The sequence below is a fragment of the Carassius gibelio genome, chromosome B8 (assembly GCF_023724105.1).
Source record: "Carassius gibelio isolate Cgi1373 ecotype wild population from Czech Republic chromosome B8, carGib1.2-hapl.c, whole genome shotgun sequence".
Lineage (NCBI taxonomy): Eukaryota > Metazoa > Chordata > Actinopteri > Cypriniformes > Cyprinidae > Carassius > Carassius gibelio.
In genome coordinates this window covers 2,539,827-2,561,256 of record NC_068403.1, presented here as the reverse complement: position 1 = coordinate 2,561,256, position 21,430 = coordinate 2,539,827, and the positions used below count along the sequence as shown (strand labels likewise).

The 21,430-nt window shown below is 39.5% G+C and overlaps 2 protein-coding genes across 13 annotated transcripts in view; both read left to right on the top strand.

Moving 5' to 3' along the window:
* LOC127963469 (tricarboxylate transport protein B, mitochondrial-like) overlaps positions 1-8,846 on the top strand; it is a 38,376-nt gene extending 29,530 nt beyond the window's left edge. For 2 of the 9 annotated variants that reach the window (XM_052563404.1, XM_052563407.1), the window contains one exon: positions 7,921-8,846. In XM_052563404.1, the coding sequence (XP_052419364.1) occupies positions 7,921-8,112 (192 nt within the window). In that variant the 3' untranslated portion in view covers positions 8,113-8,846. Of the gene's footprint in view, positions 1-673; positions 779-865; positions 982-6,698; positions 6,804-6,890; positions 7,007-7,276; positions 7,351-7,920 lie in introns of all 9 variants that reach the window. The other 7 variants (XM_052563410.1, XM_052563412.1, XM_052563406.1 and 4 more) reach the window with 7 other exon arrangements.
* Positions 8,847-8,906: 60 nt separating this feature from the next.
* Positions 8,907-21,430, top strand: part of LOC127963465 (uncharacterized) — a 42,350-nt gene continuing 29,826 nt past the window's right edge. For 2 of the 4 annotated variants that reach the window (XM_052563395.1, XM_052563396.1), the window contains exon 1: positions 8,907-18,427. In XM_052563395.1, the coding sequence (XP_052419355.1) occupies positions 13,172-14,470 (1,299 nt within the window). In that variant the 5' untranslated portion in view covers positions 8,907-13,171 and the 3' untranslated portion in view covers positions 14,471-18,427. Of the gene's footprint in view, positions 18,428-19,810; positions 19,916-20,002; positions 20,119-20,475; positions 21,107-21,430 lie in introns of those variants that run through there. The other 2 variants (XM_052563394.1, XM_052563397.1) reach the window with 2 other exon arrangements.

The following is a 21,430-nucleotide window of genomic DNA, read 5'->3' as shown; positions in this document are numbered from 1 at the left end:
GATCGCGACTTCAGAACGGGACCGCGAATCATTTGAGTCATTTGAGTCATATCGGGACTTCAGAGCGGGACCGCGAATCATTTGAGTCAATTTGAGTCAGATCGGGACTTCAGAGCGGGTCCGCGAATCATTTCATTGTTTTATTATTTGCATCCTTATTTTATTTTATTTTATTTTATTTCCTGCTCTGTACTTCAGTCTTTCTGTCAATGCTTTATACACATCATGATAATGACAGTCTGAACATTATGCATTAAATTTAATTCACCATCATTTATTTATTTATTTATTTATTTTTACTTGTATTTTGCCAGGACCATTTCAGGCTTTAATTTTATATTAGGAGCTACAAATAAGTCAAATGAAAAAAAAAAGTCTTCTAGCAAGCAATTGCTTTAGAAATGATAGTATGTTGTATTTAAGTTTTGGATTATTTTGGCATAGTCTATCATTCCAGTATGCTTTTCTCAAAAAAAAAACAAAAAAAAAAAAACTTTTTTTTTTTTTGTATGTGAATAATTGTAAGTATTGGAAACAATATAAAATGTTTGTTCATCTCATATTCGTCACTCTTGGTGTAAATTGCAATTCACTGTAAAGAGTTTAAAGTGCATATGATGGGATGTATATAATGTGTGTTTGTAGTAAGTGATGCTCTGAATGTGTCTCTCAGGAATCAGAGGGACGTATCAAGGCCTCACAGCGACCGTCCTCAAACAGGGATCCAATCAGGCGATCCGGTTCTTCGTCATGACCTCTCTGAGGAACTGGTACAAGGGTGAGAGTCTGCAGCATCACACTGAATATAAAACACTCAGAAAGAGTCTCATCTGATCACATTGGGTGTTTTCTGGATGTGTTTTAGGTGACAATCCCAACAAATCCATCAACCCCGTCATCACCGGAGCGTTCGGTGCGATCGCAGGAGCGGCGAGTGTGTTTGGAAACACGCCGCTGGACGTCATCAAGACCAGAATGCAGGTGCACAGATCAGTTATCAAGATTATTATTCACGTTTATTTAAAATGTATTCAGAATTTGATTTATAAAGCACTAAAAAAAATAAGAAAGTGCTGTATAAAATAAATAAAAAAATATAGGAAAACTAAATATTAGAAGAAACAAGAAAACAAATCAATATCAATATCTGGCCGCTAGAGGGCAGAATCTGCATTGACAGATCTGTGTGTGTATGTGTTTGTGTGTGTGTGTGTGTGTGTGTGTGTTTGGGGCCTTTAGAAATACTCTTTGGGATTGTTTGTGCCATATCCTGTGATGTGTATGTTCTTGGCCTTTTCTTTGTAGATCTAGACTGAAGGCTTCTTAGACTAAATGCTAATGTGCTAATAAAATTATTTTACATTGACAGTTAAATTTGTGATATTGTGTTAAAAAGTTCCCAAAATGTTATTTTATTTTAAAGTTTGTGTAAAACAAGGTCTGATTTTGTACAAGATAACAAATCTCACAAATTACTTCATTTATCTACACTTACATTAAAAACATTTTTTTTCAAGAAATTAATACTTTTATTAAGCAAGGATGCATTCAATTGATCAAAAGTGACAAAAAAAATAGTTTTACAAAATAATTATATTTCGGATAAAAGGTGTTGTTCTGAACTTTCTATTCATCTGTGAATCCTGAAAAATTTTATGTATCACAGTTTCCACAAAAATATAAACGGTTTTCTACATTGGTAATAATCAATGTTTTATTGAGTAGCAAATCAGCATCAAGGTTATTAAATAAATAATTAATAAGTAATAAGTAAGCATCACGAGCGGCCTCGAGTCATTTGAGTCAAGATCGGGACTTCAGAGCGGGACCGCGAATCATTTGAGTCATTTGAGTCAGATCGGGACTTCAGAGCCGGTACGCGAATCTTTTGGATCAGATCAGATCTTCATTTGGTCCGTCGAATTTGGTCCAAATTAAGCCCAAAAAGCGACGTTGAAAATAGTTCTTCGTTTGGTCCGTCGAATTTGGTCCAAATTAAGCTCAAAAAGCGACATTTAACGTCTTTTTTTTTTTTTAAACCAAATTTAGCCCAAAAATAAATGTAGATGGGCTTTAGTCCAAATTTAGCAGAAAAAACATTTTATTTTGCACCACAAAGCCATTAACATAAACTAGTGAGCTAATATATTAGACGTCATGTCTGAAGCACTGTTAAATCTATTGAAATATATTTTGAAAACACTTGATGGTCACGCGCTGAACTGGAGCAGAGGACGTCACCATGGAAACGGGGCTCAGCCCAACTGTCAAGCAGCTGAACGGAAGCTGTCTCTCATGGTTGTTTTCTCTCATTTCAGGTAAGTTTAATCCCTAATTACAACAATGTAACATAAAAGGGTCACTGAAACTTTCTTTCATGTAAATGACACGCTTTCGTTGAAAATGTACTTTATAGAAATGGGCAGTGTCTTCAGAAAAAGTCCGTTAGCACCGTAATGCTAACTACAAGAGTAACTTTATATGCATCTTTCACAATATATTTCGCCTACATCAGCATGAATCTGTAATTATCTTATATATGTGTGTGTTTACATAATATTTTCATAATATGTGTGTGTGTTTGTTTGCCTGTTAGTTATTTTGATGTCCACACTGTAAGAGTATTACTCGGTTAGTAAACCTAAAACTTTAAGTTCTGTTATTTTTCTTTTAATTTGTTTGTATAATCTGTAAATTATTTTTCTTTTCTGCATTTCACCTCTGCTATTGTTTATTTCTAATAAACCTGGCATTGTATAATAAATATTGTTGGCTTTGACAGATTGTTTATGTTCTAGATTCTTCCATGCTGATGGCCGTGCATGTATCCCGCTGAAGAACATTTTTAGACATTATGAAACATATGACTAGTAAGTAATACCTCAAACATACACTACCATTCAAACGTTTAAGGGTCAGATTTATCATGTATTTAAAATAAATATTTTATACTCACCACTGCTGCATTTATTTGATTAAAATACAGTAAAATAGTAACATTGTGAAATTACTAGGGGTGACCCGACTAAGGTTTTTCATAGTCGAAGCTGAATTTTAAAATCTTGGTGATATTCGACTGATAGTCTAATCATATGTTTAGGGGCAGAATACATTGAGTCAAGTCAGACATTCGACAGTCATAATTACTGATCTTAACACACAGGTAAAATGTGTAATGAACACCTCGCAGATACAAACGGGGTAAATAATAGTTCATCACTGATAGATCTTTTCTATTTCAGAGACTGAAAATCATTGATTAAAACACAAATTAATTGTAACTTATTGGAAGAGGAATAATAAGAAGAAAAGAAAATGCACCTGTGACTTAATATTGCTTATTTTGCAGTGTGTTGAAAGTGCTTTATTCTCATCTTTGTGCATTTTCAGATGTTGTGCATATTTATGGATCAAATTATTTAACGTTGTGTAACTTTTTAACATTATAATATTGGTTGTCTTCTCTTTTTTCAGAATTAAGCTCCAACCCCAGTTAAACAGATCTGAGCAGCTGATCAAGGATCAGCAGAAACTCTGCAGAACGGTGCTCCTCCAGCCCAGGACTGGACACCAGTGTTGTAAGTCATTCTGCCTCTTTATAGTTCATGTTCAGAACATATTGCAGGAGATCTCAACATTGTCTCTCAAGGTCCACTTACATGCAGAGTTTTGCACCAACCTAGTGCAACCTTGTGTACACAATATATTCACAACTTGGCAAACTGTGAAGCTGATTGAGACGTAAACTCTGCAGAACGGTGGTCCTGAAGCCAAGCAAAGGTCTCTGCAGGAAAGTAATGGGAGTTACCAGATCAGGGTGTTTTTAGATCATGATACCTGATTGGCTGACGTAGTGACGGTAGGTTTAGGGGTGGGGTTAGGTAAGGGGGATCATTTTGATTACATGATTTAGAAACATCCAGCAGTTTGAAAACACACACTCAATCATAAACGCCCACTTTTACTCTGCAGAGACCCAAGTCTCACCTTAAGGGCCAGAGTTGACAACCCCTGATATACTAATTAGTTAATAATCCCTCACGAAGAATGAGTACACTTTAATTTGTACATTTTGGACAAGGACAACCATTGTTTTTGTATTATTAATTTACATTTTAGTTACCGTTTTCTTTCTCACTTTAGATGTTGGAGAAAAAACAGTGAGGCTAAAGCATTCAAAGTGGAAACATCTGCCGTGGCTCATTAATCCAGAATTGGGATGGAGGAAGGAGCAGAAGAAGCAGAAGATCAGAGATCAGGCAGAGATCTACTGGTGCCCCTGTGGGAAACCATTTACCTAATGTGTTAGTTAAACCAAAGATTTTCATCACTCACCTTTACGTTGTTCCAAGCCAGACTTTTGTTCATCTTTGAAACATAAATGCAGAACTTTTTAATGAAATCGGAGAATTTTTTTAAATCTAAAATAACGCATTCACACAAGCAGCATGATGCATCAGTGTTGCATTGGCGTGAGAGCTGGCGCTTTTGGTGCTTTTGTGAAAATCCATTGGGGATTCCTAATTTCTGAATAGATTTTTTTTGCTGTTGTTGTTGTTTTTTGCGTACACAAGGCATCTGTTAAAAATATCTTCATTTGTGTTCTGCACAAAAGGGTGTTATGGGTTTGGGGCAACATGAGGGTAAGAAATTAATGACAGAATTTAAATTTTTGGTTGTTCTAATGTGGTTAGAATTGTTCATATTTTATTGTCTTGAAAAATTATATTTATACAGAAAGATGGATTACTTTGATAAGTTTATAGTAAAGACTTTTAAATTGATTTTAAAAAATCAAAATAAATTCTACTCTTTTGCAAGGTCTATTAAAAATATTACTGATAAATGTAATGGTTTCCACAAAATATTGGGCAGCACAACTGTGTTAAACATTGATAATAATCAGAAATGTTTCTTGAGCAGCAAATCATATATTATAATGATTTCTGAAGATCATGTAACACTGAAGACTGGAGTAATTGTGTTAAAAATCCAGTTTACAGTCATAAATTACATTTTACAATGCATCCACATAGAAAACAATTATTTCTGTAGTTATATTTCACAATATTACTGTTTTTACGGTCTGTTTAATCAAAGGAGGCTTAAGATGTGATCAAGAATTTACATGAAAGATGTAATGTGTCAATAAATGTGTCAATATACTGTGAATTGTCTCATTTTCACTAATTAGGAATATGAAAAATAATGCACGGTTGTTATTAGGTCTGAAAAGACGTCTTTTCAACTTTAACTTTACAACCATATTTAGACGTAATTTGGACGTCTTTTTATAGACGTCTTTTCGACGACCTGAAAAAGACGTCGTTTCACCTTTCACTTTTCAACGAGTTTATGCTGGGTCATATCGGGACTTCAGAGCGGGTTCGCGAATCATTTGAGTCAATTTGATTCAGATCGGGACTTCAGAACGGGTCCGGACAATTCAATTGAGTCATTTGAGTCAAATCGGGACTTCGGAGCGGGACCGCGAATCATTTGAGTCAGATTGCGACCTCAGAACGGGTCCGCGAATCATTTGTGTCATTTGAGTCAGATCGCGACTTCGGAGCGGGCCCGCAATTCAATTGAGTCGTTTGAGTCATATTGCGACTTCAGAGTGGGTCCGCGAATCATTTGTGTCATTTGAGTCAGATCGCGACTTCAGAGCGGGACCGCGAATCATTTGAGTCAGATTGCGACTACAGAACGGGTCCGCGAATCATTTGTGTCATTTGAGTCAGATCACGACTTCAGAGCGGGTTCGCGAATCATTTGAGTCGCGAATCATTTGTGTCATTTGAGTCAGATCGCGACTTCAAAGCGGGTCCGCTTCATTTGAGTCGAGTCAGATCGCGACTTCAGAGCGGGACCGCGAATCATTTGTGTCATTTGAGTCAGATCGCGACTTCAGAGTGGGTCCGCGAATCATTTGTGTCATTTGAATCAGATCGGGACTTCAGAGCGGGTCCGCGAATCATTTGTGTCATTTGAGTCAGATCGCGACATCAGAGTGGTACGCGAATCATTTGAGTCAGATCGCGACTTCAGAACGGGACCGCGAATCATTTGAGTCATTTGAGTCATATCGGGACTTCAGAGCGGGACCGCGAATCATTTGAGTCAATTTGAGTCAGATCGGGACTTCAGAGCGGGTCCGCGAATCATTTCATTGTTTTATTATTTGCATCCTTATTTTATTTTATTTTATTTTATTTCCTGCTCTGTACTTCAGTCTTTCTGTCAATGCTTTATACACATCATGATAATGACAGTCTGAACATTATGCATTAAATTTAATTCACCATCATTTATTTATTTATTTATTTATTTTTACTTGTATTTTGCCAGGACCATTTCAGGCTTTAATTTTATATTAGGAGCTACAAATAAGTCAAATGAAAAAAAAAAGTCTTCTAGCAAGCAATTGCTTTAGAAATGATAGTATGTTGTATTTAAGTTTTGGATTATTTTGGCATAGTCTATCATTCCAGTATGCTTTTCTCAAAAAAAAAAAACTTTTTTTTTTTTTGTATGTGAATAATTGTAAGTATTGGAAACAATATAAAATGTTTGTTCATCTCATATTCGTCACTCTTGGTGTAAATTGCAATTCACTGTAAAGAGTTTAAAGTGCATATGATGGGATGTATATAATGTGTGTTTGTAGTAAGTGATGCTCTGAATGTGTCTCTCAGGAATCAGAGGGACGTATCAAGGCCTCACAGCGACCGTCCTCAAACAGGGATCCAATCAGGCGATCCGGTTCTTCGTCATGACCTCTCTGAGGAACTGGTACAAGGGTGAGAGTCTGCAGCATCACACTGAATATAAAACACTCAGAAAGAGTCTCATCTGATCACATTGGGTGTTTTCTGGATGTGTTTTAGGTGACAATCCCAACAAATCCATCAACCCCTTCATCACCGGAGCGTTCGGTGCGATCGCAGGAGCGGCGAGTGTGTTTGGAAACACGCCGCTGGACGTCATCAAGACCAGAATGCAGGTGCACAGATCAGTTATCAAGATTATTATTCACATTTATTTAAAATGTATTCAGAATTTGATTTATAAAGCACTTATAAATAAAATAAGCAACTCTTGATATTTATGGTTTCTTGCCCCAAATTTCAGTCCTTTTTTGTCAATCAGCTGAGATTGTAGCACTATGTTGGTAATTAACTTGCTATTATAAAATAAAAAGGTTTTTAAGGTGAAGTGTGTACTAGAGTACTTCTGTTGGAAATGAAGTTTTAATGAAAATGTGTTTTTTTAGGGTTTGGAAGCTCATAAATATAAAAACACAATGGATTGTGCCCTGAAGATCTTGCAGCATGAAGGACCAGCGGCGTAAGTGTGTTTGTGTGTGTGTGTGTGTGTGAGAGAGAGAGAGAGAGAGAGAGATAGTGTGTGTGTGTGTGTGTGTGTGTGTGTGTGTGTGTGTGTGTGTGAGAGAGAGAGAGAGAGAGAGAGTGTGTGTGCGTGTGTGTGTGTGTGTGTGACAGTTAAATTCCTGAAATATTATAATATATTATAAAACTTAATTATATTAATAACGTATATTAAATAAATATTTTAGGTCAAAGGGATTCAGCTGACAAAAAAATATATTGTTCAAGAACCCCTGATTTATCTGTGCTAGTATCACTGAGATACTATTATAGATTTTATTAAAAAAATGTAAATAGTTTTTATTTTGATATTTTCTGTTAACATTTTAATTTAATAAAGTTATAGTAATTTATTATTTTTTAAATATATATTTTTTCTCATTTTTATTTCAGTTTGACTTGAGAAATGTTAAATGTTGCCTGGGCAGCTAGCTGAAACAGAGTCTGTTTTTGATGATATATTGAAGTCGAGCAGTGGATGTTGTTATGGCTGTGGCTCAGTGATGAATGTGTTGGTGTGTGTGTGCAGGTTTTACAAGGGCACGGTCCCACGGCTGGGCCGAGTGTGTTTGGACGTGGCCATCGTCTTCATCATCTACGAGGAGGTTGTGAAGGTCCTAAACAAAGTCTGGAAGACGAAGTGACGACCGCGGTCTCGTTCTTCACATCACTTCTGCTTTTAAACACGCACACAATATTTGAAAATAACATTAGTTCATAAAGCAGCTGCAGTCAAATTAACATTAAACACTGTCTGTGCCACTTTTAACTGATTTTGTTCATTAATAAATAGATTATTTAACTGCTAGATGTAATAGAGAGCGAACATGTATGTTTACAGATGTTAAACTCTGAGCCAGAGGAATAATCTAGAGAAAAGTGTGACCGTAAATTAATTTAATGTTTTAACGTGGGAAAATCCTTAAGAGGAAGTGGGAATATTTACAAATAGAGAGTTTATGAATATTTATAGATGTATTTACTTAACTACAGATCATTCCATAATACTTTACGAATTCCATTTAAAATTTATTCTATTTTTAAGTTTCTGACATTTCTACTTAAAATGTTGTGTTTTTAACTAAGGCTAATATTTTTACATTTGTAAAGCCTTTTTATTAATTATTTTGAATATATTTATTTTGCTGTTGCACATGTGCCTTTTAACCATCAAACTCTGACATTTATTTTTCAACACAAACAAAGACATTTTTAATAATTATTTTGTCAGTTTTAAAGCCTGTTTTCAGACATGACCTGCTGTATCTGTCTATGTGCTATTGACAGATCTGTGTGTGTGTGTGTGTGTGTGTGTGTGTGTTTGGGGCCTTTAGAAATACTCTTTGGGATTGTTTGTGCCATATCCTGTGATGTGTATGTTCTTGGCCTTTTCTTTGTAGATCTAGACTGAAGGCTTCTTAGACTAAATGCTAATGTGCTAATAAAATTATTTTATATTAACAGTTAAATTTGTGATATTGTGTTAAAAAGTTCCCAACATTTTATTTTATTTTAAAGTTTGTGTAAACAAGATCTGATTTTGTACAAGATAAACAAATCTCACAAATTACTTAATATATCTACCTGTCAGAAAGACCATAGGAACGGAAATTAAGAAACTGTTTCTGACGGACTGATATTGTAGTTGCTACTTCCAGTAGACTGATGCAATAGCCAGCTCCAGACGTGCGCTCTCCATTATTGTTCAATGTTGTGCGTTCATGCAAACAAATGTGAGTAATCATGTAAATATTTAACACTTTGTAGTTATAATTGTGAATGTCTGGCGATCTGTGGAATATTTTAGAGATGTGTAATGACGATCGCGATTTGACCGCGAATAGGCGCTAATTTCCATAAGACGCGTTAGTCTGATCACATTGAACACACCTGCTGTTGTATTTCATGCTGCGTCATGCCGTGTATTGGAGTTTACATATATAATATTCATATATTATCTGATAGTTAAATATTCATTTGTGATGAGTGATTTAATCAGTTATTGATATTTTGTGAGTTAATTTGCAGTGAATATATACAGATGTTGTATTCATATTGTATTCTCTTTATCTGTTTAACAGACCACACAACGCAATAACCTATGTCAAATACTGCCATTTGATCCATCACATCTTCAGATGATGTTGTAAGGGATATCAGTGCTTACCTGAAAAGTACTATTAAAGAAAAGCTAGAAAGGATTCACATCGACCATGCTTGATTCTCTATCCGGAATCAATGTCCATATTTGTCCGCCAGTAGAACTGAGAATTTAACAAGGTTGACAGAGGTGGTAATCTGCAACAAATTGGTCCTTCGAGCCGGATTACTGGCAACAGCAAACAATATGGACACTGCAGCTAGTGATGCAGCGGAGCCTGTGGTCAGACCCAAGAGACAAAGTAAACCACCTTCACACCTGAGTGACTATGAGGTTGGCTACATACCTCTAGTGGACCCTCCTCCAATCTCTTCTTCTCGCTGTCACAGCCAACATAAGAGCCAATCGAGGAAAACGTCCCACAGTAAAGCCAGCTCTCATTCCAGATCCAGTGGTCATTCCATTATCTCTGGTGTGCAAGCTACTTCTGCACTCACAAGCAGTCAGGCAGCCATGGTGGACGAGAGAATCAAGCAGAGGCAGTATGACAACTTACGTCAGCAGATAGAGGAGGACACGTTGGCAGAAATAGAATATCAGAGGCTGCAAACACAAGCTAAAGAGGCTCAACGTGTTCAGGGAGAGGCTCTCATGGCAAAGGAAGCACTAACTAACTAATTAGAACGACGACGTAAGCTAAAAAAGGCAGAGACTGACCTAGAAGTGGCCAAACTTGTGAATTCTTTGCTCAGCCAAGACTTGAGTGTGGATGATGCGGGTCCTGAAAGATCCCCAGACACAACCGTGCCACCACCACAGTCACTTCATGCCAGCCCAGTCCAGTCTCATGTATCTCCGCAATCTCCCAGCCCTGTATTGTCCATGATGCAAGCAAAGCAGACTGTCTCAGAGGCACAGAGCACATCAAGGGGACTATGCATAGTTCAGTCACTCAAAACTCCTCCATTGACATTACAAGCAACTATGCCATTACTGGTTCCAGCTTACACCGCACATCCGCTGTCCGCATGTACAGTCACTCAAACCCAAGGAAGATCACAAGTAGCACATTATCAGGAGAATATGTCACATGTCTTGCAGCAGCCAAGCCCAGTCTCAATACCACTACCTCAATTCAACCCTGTGCAACAAGCAGCGACTCAGCTTGCGACACCATACACAGGTAGTGTTCTGACATCACAGACTAGACCTCCTGTTGCACCCATTGCATCAACCTCACATGTGAATACTCCATTACAAAGGCAATCAGCCCCTCTTATGAGTCAGAATCAGCCTATTCCAACCACTCATCATAGAGCACCTCTCTTATCTAACACACCTATCTGCCCTCAACCATATTCACCTCTACCTGTTCCTCAAGCTGGTTACATACCTCAACCCGGGACAGAACTTCTGATGGCAGCAGCCTATGGCATTCCTCACCCCACACTACCAGTGTTTGAGAGTGGCACTGAAAGTGACTTTGCCTTGTTGAGAGAAATCTGTCAAGCCTTTTGCACCGGCACAAGTAAAAGTCATTTCCAAGCCAAAGCCCTATTGTCCTCATTGCGACAACCAAGATCACTGTCTCAACTCCTGTGATAAATTCAAAAGGCTGACCACTGCACAGATCATCACCTGGATCGCAGAGGGCAAACGCTGTTGGAAGTGTGGTCGGAATCATTCAGCTGACTCCTGTAACCTCAAGCGACCGTGTACAATCTGCAAAGAGCTTCACCTTACCGTGCTGCATGACTCAATTAATGACACCTCCAGAGCAGTGCTTATGGTAAGCCTACCATCGACACAGATATATCTAGATAGACCCAACCGCTCACAGAAAGTCATGCTTAAAGTAGTCAGAGTCCTCTTGCACAATGGTGGCCAAACCATGGAAGCTCACGCTGTCTTAGATGACGGCTCTGAAAGAACTATCGTCCTTCCCCAAGTGGTTCAACAGCTCAGGCTAAATGGAGCTCCAGAAGTTCTTCCCTTGCAGACAATCCACCAGAGCCATACCAAACTTGATGGGTCCACAGTAACCTTTGAGGTGTCTTCTCTCATCAAACCTACAGAGAGGTATGTGATTCGAAACGCATTTACTGCCTCTGGTTTAAGCCTTGCTGAACATACTTACACTGTGGCAGCACTCCAGAAAGCATATCGCCACTTGAGAGGTCTACCCTTACAACCAGTTGACAACGTCAAACCCTTACTCCTCATAGGGTCTGATATGCCACACCTCCTGATGCCAGTTCAGCCAGTGCGAAGAGGAGCAGAGAGCAGCCCCATTGCCATATGTACCAAGCTTGGTTGGGTACTGCAAGGCCCAACCCTTACGAAAATTAACCATGGTTTTACTACAAATAAAACCAAAAAATCATGGTTACTGTAGTTAAACCATGGTAACCACAAACTAACCATGGTTTTGCTATATTAACCATAGTTTAACCACGGTATTTGTAGTAAATCTGTGGTTTTACAAATGGCAGTCAATATGCCAAAAAACCATGGGTTACTACAGTTTTACTATAATAAAACCATGGTTATTTTTTGTAAGGGAATGTGTCCAATTCAGCCCCCTAAAGGTCTGCAACAATGTTTGCATATTATGACAGCCCCAACACGTGACGAGCTGTATCAGCATGTTGAGCGCTTGTGGCAAGTTGACACTGTTCCATACAATGAAAAGGTGATAACAAGATCGAAACAAGACCAACAGTGCTATAACCTTTTGCAGACTGCCACTGTCAGAGTGAACGTGGATGGTGTCCTGCGGTATGCTACTCCACTGCTGAGGCGCACTCCTATCACTTTGCTTAACGCAGGTATGGAGTCTGTGCTCCCCAGCTTAAGAAACATTGAGAGAAAACTGGCCAAGAATCCTGAGCAAGCACAAGTTTACTGTTCTGAGATTCAAAAGCTTGAATCAGCAGGCTACATTGCTAAGATAGCACCAGATGAGGTAGACAAGTCCACAGAGTCGTGGTTCATTCCCCACCACATAGTGCACCACAATGGAAAGGATCGAATAGTCTACAACTGTTCCTTCCAGTACCATGGTCAGAGCTTGAATCAACTCCTTCCAGGGCCAACACTTGGGCCATCTCTGTTGGGCATGATATTGAGGTTCCGACAACATGCAGTTGCAGTGAGCGGGGACATAAAAGGCATGTTCCACCAAGTACGTTTATTACCTGGTGACAAATCGGTACTGCGATTCATCTGGAGGAACATGAACCAGGAAGCTCACCCAGACATTTACGAGTGGCAGGTACTTCCCTTCGGTACGACCTGCAGCCCATGCTGCGCCACTTATGCTCTTCAGTATCATGCCCAAGAATACCGACATACCATGGCTGGATTAGTTGACATAGTGGAGACCTCATTTTATGTGGATAACTGCCTTCACAGTACCCCCGATCAAGGTGAGGCCAAGGCCATAATAGATGGATTGCGTCAGTCCTTGTTACAGGGAGGCTTTGAAATCTGACAATGGGCATCCAATGTGCCATCCATTCTCCGGCACCTCCCATCGGAAGCAAGATCAGCTAGTAGTGAGTGCTGGTTGTCTCAGAGTAGCACTGACCTGCAAGAACTTACACTCGGCTTACAATGGAATTGCCTCGACGACACCCTTGGGTATAGAAACCGTGTAGCAGAACCTGCTCAGCCCACTATGAGGAACCTGTATAAGACTTTGGCAAGCCAATATGACCCCTTGGGGTTCATCCTTCCCTTCACCACGAGGGCAAAGACTCTGATCCAGGATCTCTGGAAACACAACCTAAGCTGGGATGACCCTATTGAACCCTTACATCTACGTGAGAAATGGTCCACATGGATTGCAGAGCTTTCCAGTATCACCAAACTACAATTCCCTCGACCTTATGCTCCTGGCAAGTCCGACACTCCGTCCACTGTCAGAGAGTTACATGTCTTTTGCGACACCTCTGAGAGGGTATATGGATCTGTCGCCTACCTTCAGGTCAACGACGAGAGTGATGAAGTCCATGTCACCTTTGTCCTTGCTCGATCGAGAGTGGCCCCTAGGAAATGTCTATCTATGCCCCGCCTGGAGTTGTGCGCGGCGCTCTCTGGAGCTCAGATGGCCAAAGTCATACAGACTGAACTTACCATTCCCATACACCAAGTCACATACTGGACCGATTCAACCACGGTGCTGCATTGGTTAAAATCAGAATCTTGCCGATACAAAGTCTTTGTGGGGTCCAGAGTAGCCGAGATCCAGACACTGACAGATGTTTCCAGATGGCGGTATGTTGACTCTGCTAGAAATCCCGCTGACCACATCACCAGGGGTCTTACTTTAGCGGAAATAGCTTGCCCCCACCAATGGAGATCCGGTCCTTCCTTCCTGACTCAACCACAGAATAAGTGGCCAGCATTACCCAGTACAGGATCTGAACCAGACCTGAGTGAGATGAAAAGAGCATCCTTTGTTGGAGCAATCACAGTTGTTCCCAGTCCAGTGCCTTTAGACATCAGTCAATTCAGAACCTGGAAGGAGCTACTTCAAGCAACTGTGGAGTCCTGTGATGGGGCGGCCAACTCTGACAACTCTTCTGAAGCCTCAAGGTATATACAGGCAGAGAAGCTCCTCTTAGCACAGGCACAGCTTGATTCATTTCCAGAAGAATTGCGGGCTTTGAAAGCTGGACAATTCATCTCGACAGACAGCCGATTGAGGTCTCTTGCTCCAGAATATGACAAAAATACTGGTCTTATCAGAGTGGGAGGACGACTTCGTCGTATTGAAACCCTGCCTCCTGATTTCATTCACCCTATTGTTCTAGACCCTCAACATCAGGTCACAAAGTTGCTCATCCAAGACATAGATCAACAGCTCAATCATCCTGGTGCAGAACGAGTACTAGCGGAGCTACGCCGTCAATATTGGGTGCTTAGAGGCCGTGAAGCTGTGCGCAGACACCAACATTTCTGTCAGGATTGCTAATTTTGGCGCTCCAAGCCACAGAACCCAAAGATGGCTGACCTTCCACCATGCAGGCTACGTCTGTTCAAGCCACCATTCTTCTCCACTGGCGTAGACTGCTTCGGGCCCTTTCAGGTGAAGATAGGTCGACGTCATGAAAAGAGATGGGGGATCTTATATAAGTGCTTGACGACCAGATGTTTACATCTTGATCTCCTTGAACACCTAGACACAGACGCCTTTCTCCTGTCTTTACGACGCTTTATAGCCCGGAGAGGGAATCCCTTTGAGATACTATGTGACAACGGCACCAACTTCACTGGAGGCGATCATGAGTTAAGAGAATCCTTTAGTCAAATGACACCTGAACTTCAGACACAACTAGCTAAACAGCAGATCCAGTTTCACCATATCCCACCGAGCTCCCCTCATTTTGGCGGTACATGGCAGCGAGAGGTGAAGTCAGTTAAGACTGCTTTACGAGTCATTTACAGGAACAATTCGTGCCTGAATCTGTGCTGCAAACATTACTAGTGGAAGTAGAGGGCATACTCAATTCCAAGCCACTTGGCTATGTTTCATCGGACATTGCAGACCCGGACCCTGTGACCCCGAACATGTTACTCATGGGACGCCGTGATGCCTCCTTACCACAAGTCCTTTATGACTCCAACGAGCTCTTGGGCAAACGCAGGTGGCGACATAGCCAGGTATTGGCTGATCAGTTCTGGATTGCTTTCATACGCAGCTATCTACCAGAACTACAGGGCAGACAGAAATGGACATCGGATGGCAAAGGGTTGGCAGTAGGACAAGTGGTGCTCCTAATTGACCATCAACTCCCACGAGCACTATGGCCTGTGGGTACCGTGACAGAGACCTATGCAGGAGCAGACAAGAGGATTCGGACAGCTAAAGTCAAAGTCAAGGACAAAACATATCTGTTTAACAGACCACTGAGGGGAAGTCGTGGCATAATGGTTAGAGGGTTGGACTCCCAATCGAAGGGTTGTGGGTTCTAGTCTCGGGCCGGACGGAATTGTGGGTGGGGGGGGGGGTGCATGTACAGTTCTCTCTCCACCTTCAATACCATGACTTAGGTGCCCTTGAGCAAGGCATCGAACCCCCAACTGCTCCCCGGGCGCCGCAGCATAAATGGCTGCCCACTGCTCCGGGTGTGTGCTCACAGTGTGTGTGTGTGTGTGTGTTCACTGCTCTGTGTGTGTGCATTTCGGATGGGTTAAATGCAGAGCACAAATTCTGAGTATGGGTCACCATACTTGGCTGAATGGCTGAATGTCACTTCACACAACGCAATAACCTATGTCAAATACTGCCATTTGATCCATCACATCTTCAGATGATGTTGTAAGGGATATAACTGCTTACCTGAAAAGTACTATTAAAGAAAAGCTTGATATCAACATTACCCTTACATTAAAATAAGAATTTTCAAGAAATTAAAACTTTTATTAAGCAAGGATGCATTCAATTGATCAAAAGTGACCAAAAAAATAGTTCTACAAAACAATTATATTTCGAATAAAAGGTGTTGTTCCGAACTTTCTATTCATCTGTGAATCCTGAAAAATGTAATGTATCACAGTTTCCACAAAAATATGAAAGGTTTTCTACATTGGTAAAAATCAGAAATGTTTCTTGAATAGCAAATCAGCATCAAGGTTATTAAATAAATAACTAATAAGTAATAAGTAAGCATCACAAACGGCCATTTGAGTCGAGTTAGATCGGGACAGAGCGGGCCCGCGAATCATTTGAATCATTTGAGTCATATCGCAACTTCAGAGCGGGTTAACGAATCATTTGAGTCGAGTCAGATCGGGACTTCAGAGCGGGTACGCGAATCATTTGAGTCTTTCCCACCCAGTACCGGACATCATTTGGACGTCGTATTCTGGTCTAAATCAAGACGGCCCGTCATGGCCATCTTTTAGACCAAAAAGCGATGTTGAAAATTGGTCTTCATTTGTTCCATCGGATTTGGTCCAAATTAAGACAAAAAAGTGACATTTAACGTCTTTTATTAAAAAAAATTTTAAATCCAAATTTAGCCCAAAAATAAATGTAGATGGGCTTTAGTCCAAATTTAGCAGAAAAAAACTTTTATTTTGCACCACGAAGCCATTAACATAAACTAGTGAAGAAATATAGGCTATTAGACATCATGTCTGAAGCACTGTTAAATATATTGAAATATATTTTGAAAACACTTGATGGTCACGCGCTGAACTGGAGCAGAGGACGTCACCATGGAAACGGGGCTCAGCCCAACCATGGTTGCCAGGGTAGCGGTTTTCAGCACAATTTGGCTATTTTAGAAAAGGAGTTGCTGGAAAAAATAGTTGCGGGTTGCGTTTTTTTGGGCTACATTTATAATGTACCGCGGCCGCAAAAAAAATTAAATTTGGCTAGAGCAGAATTCTTTGCTAAATATAATGAGGATTCGAGCTTACATGCAAAGAAGAAACATATGCTGCCATGAATTTAAACCATCACCACGGATGCTTTCTTTCTTTACTGCTGAAATCTATTCAGCACCACCTGAGAAGGGTGGGGAAGAGAGCACCAATGTCTAAAATAAAACAGCCCCGATATTGTATATGGTTCTGTTCAAATCTGTAATCAAAATGAGGCTGCGCAGTTAGACCATCTAAGAAGAAAATGTTGTGAAAAGTTCTGAAAAAAGAGAAGACAAACAACAACAAAAACAAAGGGACAAGTGTTCAAGTTCACCCAGTAAGCATATCTGTAATAATATTAGTGGTGGGCCGTTATCGCCGTTAACGTGCTGCGTTAACGCAAGACTCTTATCGGGCGATAAAACAAATATCGCCGTTAATCTATTCTCAAAGTTGGGTTGGGAGCTGGGTCTATACTAAGCAAGCTATGATGACTTTCACCTTGATATTTTATATAACTGACTCGCTGAGGACAGCCTAAAAAGATGACAGGACAGTTGACGGGCCACTGCTGCGCATCGTCACGAAAGCTTATCTTTCTCACGTGTTGTTAAGCCGTACCGCTTGTCGATTTAAACATTAAAATATCCAAAAACTAAACGCGGAGAAGCTGAACAGAGTAGCGCGTGCCGTTCGGTGCGCACGAGAGAGAGAGAGATTTTTTTAATCTAGATTAATCTCACTGTGATCTTGAAATTAATCTAGATTAATCTAAATTAAAATGGCTCATTCGAATTCTGCCGAAGGCATTCAGAATATGTGTTATCCAAATAAAATTGACAAACAGTAAGTCTTTGAGAAGGGGTTTATCAAGCTAGGTGGTGCATTATAAAAGGGGCTCATCTCCTGTTTCCAAAATGTTTCACAAAGTGCTTGAAAAAGCTGTAAACTAATTCCACATTGCACAAGGTGCAAACAACCTTACGCCTGTTTCACACCAATGTTTAAGTTTTTTTTTCAAGTTTGTAGGTGTCAAGGTACAGAAACCAAATAATAGCACTGGATAGTCTTCAATGTAAAAATTAAATATACAATCAAACCTACATTTATTCAGACACCTTCAACATTTCTCACATTATTACAGTTTTGCTATATACTGTATATCAATAATTATATCTGGTTTCTGAATAATTTTTGGTTTGACTGTTAAAACTACAAAGAAATTCAGTCAAGAGCAGTGAGTGATTTTCATTTTCATTTTCTTGGATTAACATTACAGAGGCCAGTAGCTAAATTATGGCGCGGCCACTTTAAGAGACCATGAACTCATCCAATATCATTCACATCCCATTTTTTCCCTCAACTGTTTACTTTCACTTAAGAAATAACTGACAGTTTTTTCGATCATAATTTCCAAGGTGGATATTTTATTGATAAAAGCCAGTGTATGTTAATTTAGTTTAACAGTGTGTGAATTTTAATATTGATGCTTGTGTGTAAACAGAACAGCCGCAAATCTGGAGAGAAAAGCATGAGAGAAGTGCTGAGAAGAGAAAAAGTAAGTACAAGTTAGTACTTCTGACTACAGTCAGAAAATATCAGAGAGGATATGTTCTTATTTGACCTTTATTGTATGAGATTGTGTATAAAAAAACAACAGTGTGTGATATTAAGAATTTGGGTAAGACAAAAGGCTAATACTTCAAACTTAAACCTATATAAACAAATTTTAAGGCCCTTTGTGGGAATCCAACCGTTGTCTAATCTGAAAAATTGGGCTAGTTTTCATTCCATTTGGGCGGGTTTTGAGTTGTCCATTGGGCTGGAAATATTTCTGGGACCTGGCAACCCTGAGCCCAACAGTCAAGCAGCCCTTGATTTGAGTCAGATCGGGACTTCAGAGCGGGTCCGCGAATCATTTGAGTAATTTGAGTCAGATCGCGACTTCGGAGCGGGTCCGCGAATCATTTGAGTCGAGTCAGAGCGGGCCCGCGAATCATTTGAATTAATTGAGTCAGATCGCGACTTCGGAGTGGGCCCGCGAATCAATTGTGTCATTTGAGTCAGATAGCGACTTCGGAGCGGGTCCGCGAATCAATTGTGTCATTTGAGTCAGATAGCGACTTCGGAGCGGGTCCGCGAGTCATTTGTGTCATTTGAGTCAGATCGCGACTTCAGAGCGGGTCCGCGAATCATTTGAGTCGAGTCAGAGCGGGCCCGCGAATCATTTGAGTTATTTGAGTCAGATCGCGACTTCGGAGCGGGTCCGCGAATCATTTGAGTCGAGTCAGATCGGCACTTCAGAGCGGGCCTGCGATTCATTTGTGTCATTTGAGTCAGATCGCGACTTCGGAGCGGGTCCGCGAATCATTTGTGTCATTTGAGTCAGATCGCGACTTCAAAGCGGGACCGCGAATCATTTCATCGTTTTATTATTTGCATCCCTTTTTTTTTTTTTTTTTTTTTTTTTTTCTGCTCTGTTCTTCAGTCTTTCTGTCAATACTTTATACACATCATGATAATGACAGTCTGAACATTATGCATTAAATTTAATTCACCATCATTTATTTATTTATTTTTACTTGTATTTTGCCAGGACCATTTCAGGCTTTAATTTTATATTAGGAGCTACAAATAAGTCAAATGAAAAAAAAAAAGAGAAGTCTTCTAGCAAGCAATTGCTTTAGAAATGATAGTATGTTGTCTTTAAGTTTTGCATTATTTTGGCATAGTCTATCATTCCAGTATACTTTTCTCAAAAAAACTTTTCTTGTTGTATGTGAATAATTGTAAGTATTGGAAACAATATAAAATTTTTGTTCATCTCATATTCGTCACTCTTGGTGTAAATTGCAATTCACTGTAAAGAGTTTAAAGTGCATATGATGGGATGTATATAATGTGTGTTTGTAGTAAGTGATGCTCTGAATGTGTCTCTCAGGAATCAGAGGGACGTATCAAGGCCTCACAGCGACCGTCCTCAAACAGGGATCCAATCAGGCGATCCGGTTCTTCGTCATGACCTCTCTGAGGAACTGGTACAAGGGTGAGAGTCTGCAGCATCACACTGAATATAAAACACTCAGAAAGAGTCTCATCTGATCACATTGGGTGTTTTCTGGATGTGTTTTAGGTGACAATCCCAACAAATCCATCAACCCCGTCATCACCGGAGCGTTCGGTGCGATCGCAGGAGCGGCGAGTGTGTTTGGAAACACGCCGCTGGACGTCATCAAGACCAGAATGCAGGTGCACAGATCAGTTATCAAGATTATTATTCACATTTATTTAAAATGTATTCAGAATTTGATTTATAAAGCACAAAAAAAAATAAGAAAGTGCTGTATAAAATAAATAAAAAAATATAAACAAAATATTAGAAGAAACAAGAAAACAAATCAATATCATATTAGAAATCTAAATAAAATAAGCAGCTCTTGATATTTATGGTTTCTTGCCCCAAATTTCAGTCCTTTTTTGTCAATCAGCTGAGATTGTAGCACTATGTTGGTAATTAACTTGCTATTATAAAATAAAAAGGTTTTTAAGGTGAAGTGTGTACTAGAGTACTTCTGTTGGAGAAGTAATGAAAATGTGTTTTTTTAGGGTTTGGAAGCTCATAAATATAAAAACACAATGGATTGTGCCCTGAAGATCATGCAGCATGAAGGACCAGCAGCGTAAGTGTGTGTGTGTAATGACATGGGTATGACACAGGTATTACAAGGAGAGGGTGACTTATGAGGACATAACCCATGTCCCCATTTTTCAAAACGCTTATAAATCATACAGGATGAGTTTTTTTGAGAAAGTAAAAATGCACAAAGTTTCCTGTGAGGGTTAGGGTTAGGTGTAGGGTTGGTAAAGGGCCATAGAATATACAGTTTGTACAGTATAAAAACCATTACACCTATGGGATGTCCCCACTTTTCACAAAAACAAACATGTGTGTGTTTGTGTGTGTGTGTGTGTGTGTGTGTGTGTGTGTAAGAGAAATAGTGTCATCTATCTATCGTTTCTTGATCCTAATTGAATGTGCAGTGCTGCATTGACAGATCTGTGTGTGTGTGTGTGTGTGTGTGTATGTGTGTGTGTGTTTGGGGCCTTTAGAAATACTCTTTGGGATTGTTTGTGCCATATCCTGTGATGTGTATGTTCTTGGCCTTTTCTTTGTAGATCTAGACTGAAGGCTTCTTAGACTAAATGCTAATGTGCTAATAAAATTATTTTACATTGACAGTTAAATTTGTGATATTGTGTTAAAAAGTTCCCAAAATGTTATTTTATTTTAAAGTTTGTGTAAAACAAGGTCTGATTTTGTACAAGATAAACAAATCTCACAAATTACTTCATTTATCTACACTTACATTAAAAAATTTTTTTTCAAGAAATTAATACTTTTATTAAGCAAGGATGCATTCAATTGATCAAAAGTGACAAAAAAAAAATAGTTTTACAAAATAATTATATTTCGAATAAAAGCTGTTGTTCTGAACTTTCTATTCATCTGTGAATCCTGAAAATTTTTTATGTATCACAGTTTCCACAAAAATATAAACGG